The sequence below is a fragment of the Ranitomeya variabilis genome, chromosome 2, assembly GCF_051348905.1.
Source record: "Ranitomeya variabilis isolate aRanVar5 chromosome 2, aRanVar5.hap1, whole genome shotgun sequence".
Lineage (NCBI taxonomy): Eukaryota > Metazoa > Chordata > Amphibia > Anura > Dendrobatidae > Ranitomeya > Ranitomeya variabilis.
The window spans coordinates 578276052-578294007 of record NC_135233.1 but is presented as its reverse complement, the minus strand read 5'-3'; the positions used below and the strand labels follow the sequence as shown (position 1 = coordinate 578294007).

Sequence of the window (17956 nt, the reverse complement as noted above, 5' to 3'; positions counted from 1 at the left end):
AGAATAGCACGGAAACCCCCTTAAATCGTCTAAAGTACCGATCAAACCTGCGTTCTAATTCTGATTGGAATCCATCAGAAATCTCTTTAGGATACATTCAGATCAACGCGTTATCTATCTGGATTGGTTTGTGTGTGCTTATGAGATGGCACGCTGACCATTGTTGGTCAATGTGTGAGTACACATGAGCAATTTTTGCACACTGACGAGTAAAAAAAATTGCAGTCCCAGCACCCGTTCACAAATGGACAATTGCATGGAGGAACCCAGTCATGGTTGATCTTTCCTTAAGATGGGAAAAAGCAACCAGCACTTTATAAACCATGTTTTCTTTCTTCTGGAATTCATTTTTTACTCCTTAAAAAAAATAAATCTGAATACTTCATAGTGTTCTTCATAGGGTTTATTGGCAACCGGATGACCTAAAGTAGAGAGGTAGCCTATTTAGCACATTTTGATTTTGACCGGTATTTCTACCCTCGTAACAGTTAAGGAAGGTAATAGTGTGCTACTGATTACGGGGCTGCCGCCTGATTTTGCCCGTCTACCTTTAGCGTCATTGAGGAATCTTGATTCTTGGCGCATGTTGCGCTTGTTTTGCAGTGTCCTGGTATGGAGGAAGCCCACCTGAGCAGAGCTGGTTTCATGTTTTACATTGCTGGCATTCACGCCAAGAGACTTCTGGACAAATAACGAGTTTTGCCAATGCAGACGATCCACGTCCTTTGCTGGTATTTTTGGAACGTAAGAGGTGACAAAGGACAGTGGCTGAGGCACTCTGAGCTGCCCCTTAGGAAGATTACTTATGACTTCAAGAAGTTTCTTCTCTACCCTGAGATCCATGTTGTGGAGGACTTGTTCGTCCAGGGTGCTGCCCATAAATCCCTTTGAGGGAAGCTTTTCCATCTGATGGAGGAGAACCTCTTTCCTCCGTGCCATCTGCTCTGCATGTCCGTTTCCAAGTGAAGCTTTCAATGGTGGCAGTAACAAAGGCACATTGAACGTTGGCGACTCCTTTGTATTGTAACAATCGGTACATAATGGAAAAGCTTTCCCAGTGATCGGTGAGGAGCTTCTTTGTATGTTCCTCTCCTTGTTGGGTCTTGGTTCTCTAGTAGATACCTCTACAGAAGATACTTTGTCATGACCGGTTTCTGTAGAAGGGCAATGACCTGTAAAGCCAAACGCAAAGTCTTTCTCTGCGGCAGCTAGACCGTGATCCGCAGAGTTCGTCTCAGTTGCTGACTTCTTTTCGTGGTTGGTGACTGTGCCGGGTTTTGTTTCTGCAGTTGTATCTTTACTTTCAGGTATAAAACACAGGTCTAGACATAAAATACAATCTGTGGCCTCTCCAGCCTTGGGCTTCTTCTGTTTCTTCTGAAGGTGCAGACATGCCGTTGCAGAAACGGAACCCCAGCCACGAGCCTGGAAAATAAGAAACAACAAAGTATTAATCTCTCACCACTACACCGGATCAGACATTCACAGAGCGAAGCAGACCATCCATACAGCTCCGAGTCTCACTAAAGATACATTCACATTTGCGTTGTGCGCCGCAGCGTCGGCGCCGCAGCGCACAACGCAAACAAAAACGCAGCAAAACGCATGCACAACGCTGCGTTTTGCGCCGCATGCGTCCTTTTTTTAATTGATTTTGGACGCAGCAAAAATGCAACTTGCTGCGTCCTCTGCGCCCGGACGCGGGCGCCGCAAAACGCAAGTGCGACGCATGTCCATGCGCCCCCATGTTAAATATAGGGGCGCATGACGCATGCGGCGCCCGCCGCTAATGTGAACGTAGCATTAGACAGAGAACTTGAAATGACCTCTAAATCCATGGTGGGAACCTAGACGATGGCACAGGAAATGGAAACAAGACTGGCATGTGGCCTGTCACTAAATAAATGGATTGGGCTTGGTAGAGCAACAAGTTTCTTCCCCTTATCCCGCTATCTCATTACTGTAATATGGCTGTATTTTATTGTCTAGCTGAACAGAGCGGGGATCGTCACCACGCTCCGTGAAGGTCTAGGATAGGTGATAAAGGTATGAACCCAACTGATCATGGGATTGGGAGGGGGTCCTGTGCCCCATGTTGTAATTGAGAGGTGGTATTGCAAGTGCACTACCAACTCCATTCACAGTCTATGGGACTGACTTAGCCAAATGCAGAGCTCTGTGATCTAATCAATCGCTGACCGGGTCAAGCCTCACATTTTATTCCTTATTTTTTCTGCAAAGAAGTTGTCATTCCACAACGAGGAAATGCTCGTCGCTACTCATGACTAGAGAAGAGCAAATTTGCTCAGGTTCCCTCTTATTTGGCAAGCTATAGCTTGCTAAATAAGAGGGAACCCGAGCAAATTCGCTCATCTCTACGCCTGACCCATCTAATTTACAAGTGGAGATCTCCAGATCTTAGAGGATCCCACCCTGATCTAAACTCTGGTAGAGGAGCGACTGATGTACTCACAGCTTCGTCCCATCCCGTGCCTATCAGCCACTCTATGGACTTGTGATCATCCTCCAGAATCTTCTCGCTGATCTCCACCAATGCTTCCGTCAGCTCCTTCTCTTCTCGAGGGGAGCAGACTTTTTGTGGAAACTCTTCTAGCTCTTGCAGCGTTTCTCGTAATGAATCATCATCTTGAATATCCATTGATTTAGTTTTACATCTGCAATATGAAATTGGAGATCACATATTAGACCACAACTAGGGTTTCTGCATAGGGCGATTTCCGAAGAATGGAGACCAAACCCACGACGTGTCAATAAATGCTCGCCGACAAGTTCTGTCTGGCTAACATGGAGAAGCTGCCCGTCTTGCCAGATGGCTCCTCTGATTAATGGGCGTCTTCCAGTGTAAGCAGACAGCGGTTGTCAATAAATGTATTACTTCAGGTTCCAGACGTCGCATCTCGCGGTTTATTGAATTACGACCTCTGATCTTCTGCGCCTTTGCTGGAGGACATTAATAAAGTTATTACGTAATGTCAGATTTCATAAAAAGGCAAATGTCATTATCTAGGACGACAGCCGGGCTCGTAGACTACGGTCTGTGCCGATCCTATTACTAACAGACATTTTTTTTCTTACATAAATGACTGTATTTTGGGCTAAAAATACGTTTTTGATCTGTTTGCAGCAAGCAAACAATTCCCACCTGGCCACTTGTTTGCTCTCTACTGGCAATGAGGTTATTAATATGGTGCAAAGTATTTTTTTAGTGGCAATGAGATAATTAGGTCGATTACATGTGGTAAATTAAATTTTAAAATGGCAATCCACTTTAAAGCGACTCCTGCAATTAATGGGTTTTAATTAGAAGATGAGTCTCGTGGGCGGCACAACTGGAGCGCGGAGTATGGTGATGGCGGCAACCTGAAACACGGGCTGTACCAATAAATAATTACACAGGACATGGACTTGTACTTCACACTGATGTTTCTCGGATAACCCTCCATAAATCATGCAGGTGCCGTCACTGCAGTCAGTACTGATGGGGGTGAAGAGCGTGGGACTATGTGATTACAGCACAGGGCCACGATATTATCCAGGAGCTGAAGATTATCAGGTCCAAGAATAAGTATAACTACAAATTGTGGAAGAAATGAGATATTGGCGACCCCCACATAGGAGCAAGGCCTGAATCTCAGCAGTGTGGCTGTGATGCTGCACTGATCGCGACACCTCTGCTGCCCCGGTCGCGACACCTCTGCTGCCCCGGTCGCGACACATCTGCTGCCCCGGTCGCGTCACCTCTGCTGCCCCGGTCGCGACACCTCTGCTGCCCCGGTCGCGACACATCTGCTGCCCCGGTCGCGTCACCTCTGCTGCCCCGGTCGCGTCACCTCTGCTGCCCCGGTCGCGTCACCTCTGCTGCCCCGGTCGCGACACCTCTGCTGCCCCGGTCGCGACACCTCTGCTGCCCCGGTCGCGACACCTCTGCTGCCCCGCTCGCGACACCTCTGCTGCCCCGATCGCGACACCTCTGCTGCCCCGATCGCGACACCTCTGCTGCCCCGATCGCGACACCTCTGCTGCCCCGATCGCGACACCTCAGCTGCCCAGATCTCCCCTATCCATCTATCAGGTGATCACTGCAGCCAATCAAAGCTCTCAGTGGTAACATTTGTATATACAGGAGGACCACTGAAGTCAGTGATTGTCTGCAGTGGTCACATGAATGAGTCTACAAGATCAGGGTAGGGAGTTACTTAACAGTCTAATGCAACGCTTGTTTCATTTTCTCGACTTTTGAGCAAAATTTGTCAAATCCTGGAAAACTTGTAATAAGTTTTTCAATTTTTGCAACGTATCCCCTAATCACAGGATAGGACTCCATCATTGTGGAGAACAGGGCTCTAAAATGCCTCATATGAATGTGGTGTGGGCCAAGCAATGTGTGCCACCGCTCCATTCACTGTCTAGAGGACTGCAGGAGAGAGCCAAGTACAGCGTCCGATTAGCTGGCAGTCCTATAGATAATGTCGCGTTGGTGCCCGTACGCCGAGCTCCCCATCTACTTCTAGTGGAGCTCTGGATATTAGCAAGTATCTATATAGGTCACGGGACACAACATCGTAGATGTGCAAACTATGGATGAGCGAATCGATTTTCAGGACATAAAGCAAACTGCAAACCTGCATCAGAAAAGTGTGAACGTGAACACTACAGTGCAAGTACCAGAACTACAAGCCTCAGCATTATTACACTGGGCAGAGGACTGCAGGTCTCAGAATAACTATCCAGACAAAAAAGGTGTAGAACTAGAAGTCCCAGCATTATTACACAAGAGGTAAAGAACTACAAAGTCCCATCATTCACCCGCAGGTACAATAGATGTAGGACTACGAGTCCCGGCGTTCGCCCGCAGGTACAAGAGATGTAGGACTACGAGTCCCAGCGTTCGCCCGCAGGTACAAGAGATGTAGGACTACGAGTCCCAGCGTTCGCCCGCAGGTACAAGAGATGTAGGACTACGAGTCCCGGCGTTCGCCCGCAGGTACAATAGATGTAGGACTACGCGTCCCGGCATTCGCCCGCAGGTACAAGAGATGTAGGACTGCGCGTCCCGGCGTTCGCCCGCAGGTACAATAGATGTAGGACTACGAGTCCCAGCGTTCACCCACAGGTACAATAGATGTAGGACTAAGAGTCCCGGCGTTCGCACGCAGGTACAAGAGATGTAGGACTGCGAGTCCCAGCGTTCACCCACAGGTACAATAAATGTAGGACTAAGAGTCCCGGCGTTCGCCCGCAGGTACAAGAGATGTAGGACTACGCGTCCCGGTGTTCGCCCGCAGGTACAAGAGATGTAGGACTGTGAGTCCCGGCGTTCGCCCGCAGGTACAATAGATGTAGGACTACGAGTCCCGGCGTTCACCCACAGGTACAATAGATGTAGGACTAAGAGTCCCGGCGTTCGCCCGCAGGTACAAGAGATGTAGGACTGCGAATCCCAGCGTTCGCTCGCAGGTACAATAGATGTAGGACTGCGAGTCCCAGCGTTCACCCACAGGTACAATAGATGTAGGACTACGAGTCCCGGCGTTCGCCTGCAGGTACAATAGATGTAGGACTGCGAGTCCCGGCGTTCGCCCGCAGGTACAAGAGATGTAGGACTAAGAGTCCCGGCGTTCACCCACAGGTACAATAGATGTAGGACTACGAGTCCCGGCGTTCACCCGCAGGTACAATAGATGTAGGACTACGCGTCCCGGCGTTCACCCGCAGGTACAATAGATGTAGGACTGCGAGTCCCGGCGTTCACCCACAGGTACAAGAGATGTAGGACTGCGAGTCCCAGCGTTCGCTCGCAGGTACAAGAGATGTAGGACGAGTCCCGGCGTTCGCCCGCAGGTACAATAGATGTAGGACTGCGAGTCCCGGCGTTCGCCCGCAGGTACAATAGATGTAGGATTAAGAGTCCCGGCGTTCGCCCGCAGGTACAATAGATGTAGGACTACGGTTCACGGCGTTCACCCACAGGTACAAGAGATGTAGGACTACGAGTCCCGGCGTTCACCCGCAGGTACAATAGATGTAGGACTGCGAGTCCCGGCGTTCACCCGCAGGTACAATAGATGTAGGACTAAGAGTCCCGGCGTTCGCCCACAGGTACAAGAGATGTAGGACTGCGAGTCCCGGCGTTCGCTCGCAGGTACAAGAGATGTGGGACTACGAGTACCGGCGTTCGCCCGCAGGTACAATAGATGTAGGACTGCGAGTCCCGGCGTTCACCCACAGGTACAAGAGATGTAGGACTGCGAGTCCCAGCGTTCGCTCGCAGGTACAAGAGATGTAGGACTACGAGTCCCGGCGTTCGCCCGCAGGTACAATAGATGTAGGACTGCGAGTCCCGGCGTTCGCCCGCAGGTACAATAGATGTAGGACTGCGAGTCCCGGCGTTCACCCACAGGTACAAGAGATGTAGGACTGCGAGTCCCAGCGTTCGCTCGCAGGTACAATAGATGTAGGACTACGTGTCCCTGCGTTCGCGCTCAGGTACAATAGATGTAGGACTACGTGTCCCTGCGTTCGCCCTCAGGTACAATAGATGTAGGACTACGAGTCCCGGCGTTCGCCCTCAGGTACAATAGATGTAGGACTACGCGTCCCTGCGTTCGCCCGCAGGTACAATAGATGTAGGACTACGTGTCCCTGCGTTCGCCCTCAGGTACAATAGATGTAGGACTACGCGTCCCTGCGTTCGCCCGCAGGTACAATAGATGTAGGACTACGTGTCCCTGCGTTCGCCCTCAGGTACAATAGATGTAGGACTACGCGTCCCGGCGTTCGCCCTCAGGTACAATAGATGTAGGACTACGCGTCCCTGCGTTCGCCCGCAGGTACAATAGATGTAGGACTACGTGTCCCTGCGTTCGCCCTCAGGTACAATAGATGTAGGACTACGTGTCCCTGCGTTCGCCCTCAGGTACAATAGATGTAGGACTACGAGTCCCGGCGTTCGCCCTCAGGTACAATAGATGTAGGACTACGCGTCCCTGCGTTCGCCCGCAGGTACAATAGATGTAGGACTACGTGTCCCTGCGTTCGCCCTCAGGTACAATAGATGTAGGACTACGCGTCCCTGCGTTCGCCCGCAGGTACAATAGATGTAGGACTACGTGTCCCTGCGTTCGCCCTCAGGTACAATAGATGTAGGACTACGCGTCCCGGCGTTCGCCCTCAGGTACAATAGATGTAGGACTACGCGTCCCGGCGTTCGCCCGCAGGTACAATAGATGTAGGACTACGTGTCCCTGCGTTCGCCCTCAGGTACAATAGATGTAGGACTACGCGTCCCGGCGTTCGCCCTCAGGTACAATAGATGTAGGACTACGCGTCCCGGCGTTCGCCCGCAGGTACAATAGATGTAGGACTACGTGTCCCTGCGTTCGCCCGCAGGTACAAGAGATGTAGGACTACGCGTCCCGGCGTTCGCCCTCAGGTACAATAGATGTAGGACTACGCGTCCCGGCGTTCGCCCGCAGGTACAATAGATGTAGGACTACGTGTCCCTGCGTTCGCCCTCAGGTACAATAGATGTAGGACTACGAGTCCCGGCGTTCGCCCTCAGGTACAATAGATGTAGGACTACGCGTCCCGGCGTTCGCCCGCAGGTACAATAGATGTAGGACTACGTGTCCCTGCGTTCACCCGCAGGTACAATAGATGTAGGACTACGTGTCCCTGCGTTCACCCGCAGGTACAATAGATGTAGGACTACGTGTCCCTGCGTTCACCCGCAGGTACAATAGATGTAGGACTACGAGTCCCGGCGTTCGCCCTCAGGTACAATAGATGTAGGACTACGAGTCCCGGCGTTCGCCCGCAGGTACAATAGATGTAGGACTACGTGTCCCTGCGTTCGCCCTCAGGTACAATAGATGTAGGACTACGTGTCCCTGCGTTCGCCCTCAGGTACAATAGATGTAGGACTACGCGTCCCTGCGTTCGCCCGCAGGTACAATAGATGTAGGACTACGTGTCCCTGCGTTCGCCCTCAGGTACAATAGATGTAGGACTACGAGTCCCGGCGTTCGCCCTCAGGTACAATAGATGTAGGACTACGCGTCCCGGCGTTCGCCCTCAGGTACAATAGATGTAGGACTACGCGTCCCGGCGTTCGCCCGCAGGTACAATAGATATAGGACTACGAGTCCCAGCGTTCACCCACAGGTACAATACATGCAGAACTACGAGTCCCAGCATTATTACACGGGGCCGAGGACTGCAAGTCCCAGCATTACTACAAGGATACCGGCAGTGTAGAACTGCAGGTCTCAGAATAACTATCCAGACACAAAAGGTGTAGAACTAGAAGTCCCAGCATTATTACACAAGAGGAAAAGAACTACAAGTCCCATCATCCTTCCGCAGACAACATAGGTGTAGGACTACAAGTCCCAGCAATCATCCACAAATATAATAGATGGAGGACTACGAGTCCCAGCATTCACCCACAGGTACAATAGGTGTAGGACTACAAGTCCCAGCGTTCCGACACAATCGGTGTAGGACTACAGGTCTCAGCATTCACCTGTTTTGACTACAAGTCCAAGCATCCCCTTCTCTCCTCTGTCAGTACTAAGAAATGAGCATTGAAATGAGGCAGAAGCCACAGAACCACAAGTCCCAGCGGGGCTCCCGCAGCAGGCCGGGTCCGGTCCAGTACACACCCGTCAGCAGCAGTCCCGGCCGGGAGCCGCACACATCACCGCTCCGCTCCGCTCTCCTCCATCCTCCCGCAGCCGTTGTCAGGGGTTACGCTTGGGTCGCGTGCTTTGGGCGGGGCTTCTCCAGCGGAAGTCGCGTGTCACGTGACCGCCGTGCGCCGCTGCCCTTGGTTCTGACGCGGGAGAACAGACCGCTGTGTCCTTGTCGTCGTCGTGTCCAGTCAGTGCGGCCTCCATAGCCGGAGGGGTGGGCACAGTGTGACCACCCAGCCCCCTCACCCCTCAAGTGAGGCTTTTGTGCTCAAGTTTTCTGATAGTAGTTTTTTTCTTTCGTATCATATCCAGAAATTGAGGCAAAAAAACATTTTGATCATTTTTTTTAGCCCTAGAAAAGTAAGGACAGGCCTGAAAACTGACACATAATGGGGTCCCCTGGCACTGTATATGGGGGCGCAGTGACGTCACTGCAGCCCACCTACATGGCGGTGCAGAGCGGCCCCCATTAAAGAAGTTGTCCACTACTATGACCTTTTTTTTTTTCATAAATCTTGCTATTATGTGCCACTGAAAACATCCACTGTGTTTATTTTAGCAATATTACCTTTTATCATGCTGTAGCAGCACATCTTCAGTGCTGGATCCAGCTCTCATGGGGTTAATCGACAACTTCCTTTCTCCTGAGTTACTGTGCTCTAATACTACAAGTTCCATGATGCATTGCACTGCCACTAAGCACGAACCTACCACACCCCCTCCAAAACACACCCAACCCCTCCCTCCTCTATCTTCAAAAAGATTTGTGATGTCATTTCTGTCCAACGTCCTCTTTTACACTTGTCCAACCCACACTCCATTACACACAGACAGATAGACAGATACATACCGATATACAGTGCCTACAAGTAGTATTCAACCCCCTGCAGATTTAGCAGGTTTAATAAGATGCAAATAAGTTAGAGCCTTCAAACAAGAGCAGGATTTATTAACAGATGCATAAATCTTACAAACCAAAAAGTTTTGTTGCTCAGTTAAATTTTTATAACTTTTAAACATAAAAGTGTGGGTCAATAATTATTCAACCCCTAGGTTTAATATTTTGTGGAATAACCTTTGTTTGCAATTACAGCTAATAATCGTCTTTTATAAGACCTGATCAGGCCGGCACAGGTCTCTGGAGTTATCTTGGCCCACTCCTCCATGCAGATCTTCTCCAAGTTATCTAGGTTCTTTGGGTGTCTCATGTGGACTTTAATCTTGAGCTCCTTCCACAAGTTTTCAATTGGGTTAAGGTCAGGAGACTGACTAGGTCACTGCAACACCTTGATTTTTTGCCTCTTGAACCAGGCCTTGGTTTTCTTGGCTGTGTGCTTTGGGTCGTTGTCTTGTTGGAAGATGAAATGACGACCCATCTTAAGATCCTTGATGGAGGAGCGGCGTTTCTTGGCTAAAATCTCCAGGTAGGCCGTGCTATCCATCTTCCCATGGATGCGGACCAGATGGCCAGGCCCCTTGGCTGAGAAACAGCCCCACAGCATGATGCTGCCAAAACCATGCTTGACTGTAGGGATGGTATTCTTGGGGTCGTATGCAGTGCCATCCAGTCTCCAAACGTCACGTGTGTGGTTGGCACCAAAGATCTCGATCTTGGTCTCATCAGACCAGAGAACCTTGAACCAGTCAGTCTCAGAGTCCTCCAAGTGATCATGAGCAAACTGTAGACGAGCCTTGACATGACGCTTTGAAAGTAAAGGTACCTTACGGGCTCGTCTGGAACGGAGACCATTGCGGTGGAGTACGTTACTTATGGTATTGACTGAAACCAATGTCTCCATTGCCATGAGATCTTCCCGGAGCTCCTTCCTTGTTGTCCTTGGGTTAGCCTTGACTCTTCGGACAAGCCTGGCCTCGGCACGGGAGGAAACTTTCAAAGGCTGTCCAGGCCGTGGAAGGCTAACAGTAGTTCCATAAGCCTTCCACTTCCGGATGATGCTCCCAACAGTGGAGACAGGTAGGCCCAACTCCTTGGAAAGGGTTTTGTACCCCTTGCCAGCCTTGTGACCCTCCACGATCTTGTCTCTGATGGCCTTGGAATGCTCCTTTGTCTTTCCCATGTTGGCCATATTTGAGTGCTGTTCACAAGTTTGGGGAGGGTCTTAAATAGTCAGAAAAGGCTGGAAAAAGAGATAATTAATCCAAACATGTGAAGCTCATTGTTCTTTGTGCCTGAACTACTTCTTAATACTTTAGGGGAACCAAACAGAATTCTGGGGGGTTGAGGGGTTGAATAATAAATGACCCTCTGAAAAAACTTTTCCCAATTTAAAAAAAAAAATAAAGAAATAACATTCTTTTTTGCTGCAGTGCATTTCACACTTCCAGGCTGATCTACAGTCCAAATGTCACAATGCCAAGTTAATTCCAAATGTGTAAACCTGCTAAATCTGCAGGGGGTTGAATACTAGGGTTGAATACTACTTGTAGGCACTGTATCTATATATCTATGTCTATTTCCATAGATATGTCCATATCCATGTTTCTAACCCCCTTCACCCTTGGAGCTTTTTTGTTTTCGTTTATCGCTCCCCTTCTTTCCAGAGCCATCATTTGTCCGTCAATATGGCCATGTGAGGGCTTTTCTTTTGCGGGACAAGTTCTACTTTTGAACAACACCATTGGTTTTACCATGTCGTGTAACAGAAAATGTGAAAAAACTTCAAAGTGCAATGAAATGGCAAAAAAAGTGCAATCCCACACTTGTTTTTTGCTTGGCTTTTTTGCTAGGTTCACTAAATGCTAAGGCTTTGTGCACACGTTGCGGATCTGATTGCAGATCCGCAACGTTTTTTGCCGCACTGAATTGCATCAAATCCGCAGTGTAGTGCACAACCAATGTAAGTCTATGGGAGCCGCAGACTTGTTGTGCCCATGCTGCGGAAAAAGCCACACCGAAACGCAGCTTTTTTTTCCCGCAGCATGTCACTTCTTTTGTGCGGAACTGCAGCGTTTCTGCACCTTTAGACTTTCATTGAGTCGGGCACATCCGCTGCAAAACCGCAGATGTAAAAAAGATCTGCAGTTTTGCTGCGGATGTGGGTCCGAGAAACGCTGCAGCTCGGGAGGATGGAAGTGTGTGGGCGGTGACGGTGTGCGTGTATGTGTGTGCGGGCGGGGTCTGCGGGCTGTTCGGATGTGTGCGGCGCTGTGCGGGACTGTTCAGGTGTGTGCGGGGTCTGCGGGCTGTTCGGATGTGTTTGGGACTGTTCAGGTGTGTACAGCCCTGTGCGGGACTGTTCGTGTGTGTGCGGGGCTGTGCGGGGGGTCTTTTGGGGTGTGTGTGCATGCATCATCCGATGGGACTACAAGTACGCAGCATCCAATCTGCAGCTCATTCGGATGTAATCTAGACAGTGGACACACACCCTACGCTATCCATACATCTATCAATAGATATATCTATCCAGACACATCTACAGATAGATATATGAATAGATAACTGCAAAACTGCACCAGGTTTTGATGCAGGATTTGGTGCAGTTTTGATGCTTTTTTTGGTGCTGTTTATGCGCGGCTTTAATGCCGTTTTTGGAAATAAACGGAAAATGTGCATGATTTGAATGGAAACATGCATGAAAAATCGGATTCCAAGGCCGGATTCATCATTTCACAGCTCAGTTTCATACGGTTTTTTGCCGGATCCGTCGCTGTGCATTTTTTCGCCGGACAGAAAAAACGTTCCTCTGTGTTTTCCATCCGGCGGAAACAGCTTTTTTGATGGATCCGGCAAAAAACGGATGAAACGTGTGGCCATCAGGCGCAATCCGTCGCTAATACTACTCTATGAGAAAAAAACGGATCCAGCGGAAAAAAATGGATCCGTTTTTTACAAAACTCGCCGAATTGTGCCTCACGGCAAAAACCTGATGTGTGAAAGCAGCCAAATATATGGATAGATACATCTATGTATCTATCTATAAATATATCTATGGATAGATATATCCATAGATATATAATAGAAAGGCCGATGTTTCTAAGGCCTCTTTCACACTAGCGTCGTACACTGCACATCGCAATGCGTCGTTGTGGAGAAAAAACGCATCCTGCAAAGTTGTCTGCAGGATGCGTTTTTTCTCCATAGACTTTTATTAGCGACGAAGCGCGACGGACCCTTACCGATGGTAGTGTGAAAGCAGCCTAAGGCTACTTTCACACTTGCGTTTTTAGCAATCCGTCTTTTTGGGAAAAAAACGGATCCTGCAAATGTGCTCGCAGGATGCGTTTTTTACCCATAGACTTGTATTAGTGACGGATCGCGACGGATGGCCACACGTCACGTCCGTCGTGCAACGGATGCGTCGTGTTTTGGTGGACCGTTGGCACGTCCATCGCGTCTGCCATTTTCTACCGCGCATGCACGGCCAAAACTCCGCCCCCTCCTCCCCGGACTTCAGAATAGGCAGCGGATGCGTTGAAAAACTGCATCCGCTGCCCACGACGTGCACAAATTTCACAACGTGCGTCAGTATGTAGGCCCGACGCATAGCGATGGACCCGTACCGACGCAAGTGTGAAAGAGGCCTTAATGAGCGTTTAGTTTAATAAAAACCGGAAAAAAACGGCATGGGCTCCCGCGCAATTTTCTGCGCCAGAGGGGGAAAGCCGACACCGGGGGCCAATATTTGTAGCCTGCTATGAATATCAGCCAGCAGCTATCTGCGTAGCCTTTACTGGCTATTAAAATAGGGGGACCCCCCAAAAAAAATGACGTGGGGTCCCCCTATATTTTATAGCCAGATAGGCTACGCAGACAGCTGCGGGCTGATATTCATAGCCCAGAGAGGGGCCATGGATATTGGTCCCCCCCCCCCCCCCGGCTACAAATACCAGTCCGCAGCTGCCCCAGAAATGGCACATCTGTAAGATGCGCCAATTTCGGAACTTAGCCCCTCTCTTCCCACTCCCGTGTGGCGGTAGGATATGGGGTAATAAGGGGTTAATGTCACCTTGCTATTGTAAGGTGACATTAAGCCGGGTTAATAACGGAGAGGCGTCAATAAGACGCCTATCCGTTATTAATCCAATAGTAAGAAAGGGTTAATAAAACACGCACACATTAGGAAAAAGTATTTTAATATTCTTCATTTCACCATACTTACCATATTTCAGCGCCTGCAAAAACATAAATAAACCACATTCTACCTGCCCGCCGTAGTCCAATTAATAACGAGTGTCCCACGACAATCTCCCCTATAGAACAGTGACATCGGGTGATGTCACTGCTCTATAGGACCTTCAGTGACACACTGACAGGAGACAATGGCTCCTGCAGTGCATCACTGAGAGGTTACTATAGTTCACTGGTCTCACTTTATGGCAAAAAGCTGCGTGGGAACTTTTTCATACAGCAATGCCATAAAGTGAGACTAGGGACTATTTTCTCACAGGGGCGTAGGAATACATTGTGGGGAATACATTGTGGAAGGATACCTTCCTCCCCTCATTGTGTTCCTGGAGCCCCTGGAGAGTGGTTGCATCAGCTGATGCTCCTGCTCTCCACGGGAGATCGTCGAGGGACACTCGTTTTAATTGGATTTCTGCGGATCAGGGAGTATAGTGTTTGTTTATTATTTTAATATTTTTTACAGATGACAATGGCTTCGGGGATCAAAGTGACAAGTGATGGTGAGTATGTACTCTGTTACATGTACTGTATGTATGTATGTACTGTATGCGGCATGTCGCATGATGTTGCATGTTGTCGCATGGCGCATGTCGTCGCATGCTGCATGTCGTCGCATTCTGCATGTCGTCGCATGCTGCATGTCGTCGCATGGCGCATGTCGTCGCATTCTGCATGTCATCGCATGGCGCATGTCGTCACATTCTGCATGTCGTCGCATGGCGCTTGTCGTCGCATGGTGCATGTCGTCGCATGCTGCATGGCGCATGTCGTCGCATGGCGCATGTTGTCGCATGCTGCATGTTGTCGCATGCTGCATGTCGTCGCATGGCGCATGTCGTCGCATTCTGCATGTCATCGCATGGCGCATGTCGTCGCATTCTGCATGTCGTCGCATGGCGCTTGTCGTCGCATGGCGCATGTCGTCGCATGGCGCATGTCGTCGCATGGTGCATGTTGTCGCATGGCGCATGTTGTCGCATGCTGCATGTCGTCGCATGTCGCATGTTCTGTATGTGTTCTATGTATGTATGTACTGTATGTGTGTTTTTTGTTTTTTTTTTACATTCAACACATTAGCCGGATGATGGGACTACTACTGTCCCATCATTGGCTAATGTGTCACTCACTGTCACTGTAGCAGGCAGAGCCCGATGGGACTTGTAGTCCCATCGGACATGCCTGCACACAGAGACAACGCCGCTGCCACCACCACCGCACAGCCACACTCCAGCACCTTCGGCGGCACCTTCAGCACCACGCAGACCCCCGCCGTCACACCGGCCGCCACGGCACCGGCCGCCGCCGCGGGACCGGCCGCCGACGCACCGGCCGCCGCCGCCACGGCACCGGCTGCCGCCGCCACGGCAGCGGCTGCCGCCGCGGGACCGGCCGCCGCCGCCTCGGGACCGGCCGCCGCCGCCGCACGTCATCTCGGCCAGCAGATCCCAGCACCACAGACACCAGCACAGCCCCGCCCGCCCCCAGCAAAGCCCCGCCCGCCCCCAGCACAGCCCCGCAGGCAGCCCACAGTCCCACCCACAGGCCAGTCACTCTTGAGTGACTGCTGACTGTGCGGCTTGGACACACCTGTTACTGACGTCACGTCAATTTCCAGAGTCTGGAAATTGATGTGACGTCGGCGGAAATAAGCGGTGGCTGCAGCCTGGGGATCACGTGACCCGGACTCAGCCACCAGCATAGTGCCGCTCACAGGCGAAAAAGGCAACGCAAGGTATTTACACAATTCATCAGGGGCCCCGGGGGGATACATTGGGGGGATAATTGAAAGTAGTGGACAACCCCTTTAAAGTCTACAAAATCTACAGTGTTAACCCCTTCCTGACCGGAGCTGTTTTCGGTTTTGCGTTTTCGTTTTTCTCTCCCTTCCCAGAGCCATAACTGTTTTGTACAGCTGACATGTGCCCGCAATAGGCACAGGTGGAATCACAATCCGCCCGCACCTATTAACTAGTTAAATGCCGCTGTCAAACTCTGACAGCAGCATTTAGTGCACGCATCGGGCCAGAAATACGCTCACCGCTGACCCCCGTCATGTGATCGGGGGTCAGTGGTGCGTCAGCATGGCAATCAGAGGAGTCATGAAGACCTATATGGGTGTTGATGCCAGATTGCTATGAGCGCCAACCCAGTGGTTAGCATTCATAGCAATGCAGTAATTCTGCTACATAGGGGCGATCTGAGCATCGCCTCTATGTAGCAGAGCCGATCAAGTTGTGGCAGCTTCTAACCTCCTATGGAGGCTATTGAAGCATGCCAAAAGTGAAAAAAAATGTTTATAAAAATATATATAAAAGTTCAAATCAACCCCTTTTTGCCCCATTCAAAATAAAACTTAAAAAAAAACCCTCAAACCTACACATATTTGGTATCACTACGTTCAGAATCGCCCGATCAATATAAAAAAAGGATTAACCCGATCGCTAAACGGAGTAGCAAGAAAAAAATTCAAAACGCCAGAATTATGTTTTTTTGGTCACCGCGACATTGCATTAAAATGCAATAACGGGCGATCAAAAGAACGTATCTGCACCAAAATGGTATCAATAAAAATATCAGCTTGGCGCGCAACAAATAAGCCCTCACCCGACCTCAGATCACGAAAAATGGAGACACTACGGGTATCAGAAAATGGTTCTTTTTTTTTTGTTTGTTTTTTTAGTTTTTTTTTAAAGCAAATTTTGGAATTTGTTTTTACCACTTACCTTAAAAAGAACCTAGACATGTTAGGTGTCTATGAACTCATAATTACCTGGAGAATCATAATGGCAGGTCAGTTTTAGCATTTAGTGAACCTAGCAAAAAAGCCAAACAAAAAAACAAGTGTGGGATAGCACTTTTTTTGCAATTTCACCGTACCTGGAATTTTTTATTGAGTACATGACATGGTAAAACCAATGGTGTCGTTCAAAAGTACAACTCATCCTGCAAAAAACAAGCCCTCACATGGCCATATTGATGGAAAAATAAAAAAGTTATGGCTCTGGGAAGGAGGGGAGCGAAAAACGAAAACGCAAAACTGAAAAAAGCTGGGGTCATGAAGGGGTTATGCGGTGAACAAAAATTCCAAAACTTGTATGTAAAAAAGTTTTGGATTATTGCCATTTTATGATATCAATAATTTTCTCATTTTTCAGGAACTGGGGCTAGGTGAGGGTTTGCGTAATTCTGGTGTTTTGATTTTTTTGATAGATTGGACATTTCAGACCGCGGCGATACCAAATATGTAAATTTTTTATTGATTTGTTTTTAATGGGACAGAAGTAGGGTGATTTGAACTTTTTGTGTTTTTTTTCTTTTTTTTACTATATTTTAAACATTTTGTTTTTTTTATTTAATAGTCCCCTTAGGGGACTTGAAGCTGCGATCGTCCGATCACTTGTGCTACGCATAGCAGGGCTGATATGTATAGAAAACATTATGACCTCTTATGAACGCCAGATCGTGATAATAACATGCACCAGGGTCTTCTGCAGACCCCCGACTGTCATGACAACCCATCGGCGCCCCATGATCACGTAAAAGGGGCACCAATGGGTGCAATCAATGATGTGCTTCCTCTTTGGGCTGTCCCACACGTCCAGATAATTCCGGTACCGGAATAAATCGGTACCGGAGTTATCCGTGTCCGTGTGCCTGGGAACTCACGGAGGCCATACCTGCGGCACACGTGTGCCGCCCGTATGGCGAGTGGGTACCACACGGAGCGTGTGGTACCCACTCTGCATGGTGCTGAAGCTGCGATTCATATGTTCCCTGTAGCAACGTTTGCTGCAGGGAAAATATGAAGAATAGTGTTTAAAATAAAGATCCATGTGTCCGCCGCCCCCCCACCCCCTGTGCGCCCCCCCCCGCTGGTCAGAAAATACTCACCCGGATCCCCCGTCGGCAGTCGCTCCTTCCTGGTCTGGCCGCGGCTTCTCCTGCATGCGGTCACGTGGGCCCGATCATTTACAGTCATGAATAGGCGGCTCCGCCCCTATTGGAGGTGGAGCCACATATTCATGAGTGTAATCGGCCGCATACAGTAGAGAAGCCGCGGCCAGACCAGGAAGGAGCGACAGCCGGATAAGTATTT

The 17956-nt window shown here is 49.5% G+C and overlaps 1 protein-coding gene and 1 long non-coding RNA gene across 3 annotated transcripts in view; one reads left to right on the top strand and one right to left on the bottom strand.

Annotated features, from left to right (window-relative positions):
* Positions 1–388: 388 nt before the first annotated feature.
* On the bottom strand, positions 389–8861 carry C2H16orf46 (chromosome 2 C16orf46 homolog). 2 transcript variants are annotated; one of them, XM_077288330.1, is made up of 3 exons: positions 8685–8861; positions 2474–2675; positions 389–1425 (listed from the first exon to the last, which is right to left on the bottom strand). In XM_077288330.1, the coding sequence occupies exons 2-3, from the start codon at positions 2657–2659 to the stop codon at positions 445–447; spliced, it is 1167 nt and encodes a 388-aa protein (XP_077144445.1). In that variant the 5' UTR covers positions 2660–2675; positions 8685–8861; the 3' UTR covers positions 389–444. The 2 variants fall into 2 exon arrangements, with proteins under 2 accessions (XP_077144445.1, XP_077144446.1); XM_077288331.1 differs by having other exon boundaries at positions 8546–8749.
* LOC143807113 (uncharacterized) overlaps positions 8841–17956 on the top strand; it is a 135296-nt gene continuing 126180 nt past the window's right edge. Inside the window, exon 1 of the long non-coding RNA XR_013221647.1 lies at positions 8841–8967. This is a non-coding gene — a long non-coding RNA (uncharacterized LOC143807113). The remainder of the gene's footprint in view (positions 8968–17956) is intronic.

Excerpts from the sequence above, each read along its gene's own strand:
- C2H16orf46 (XM_077288330.1), bottom strand. The coding sequence starts at position 2,659 with ATGGATATTCAAGATGATGATTCATTACGAGAAACGCTGCAAGAGCTA. Across the intron at positions 1,426-2,473 it reads GCACGGGATGGGACGAAGCT|GCTCGTGGCTGGGGTTCCGT; the intron begins GTGAGTACATCA and ends CTTATTTTCCAG.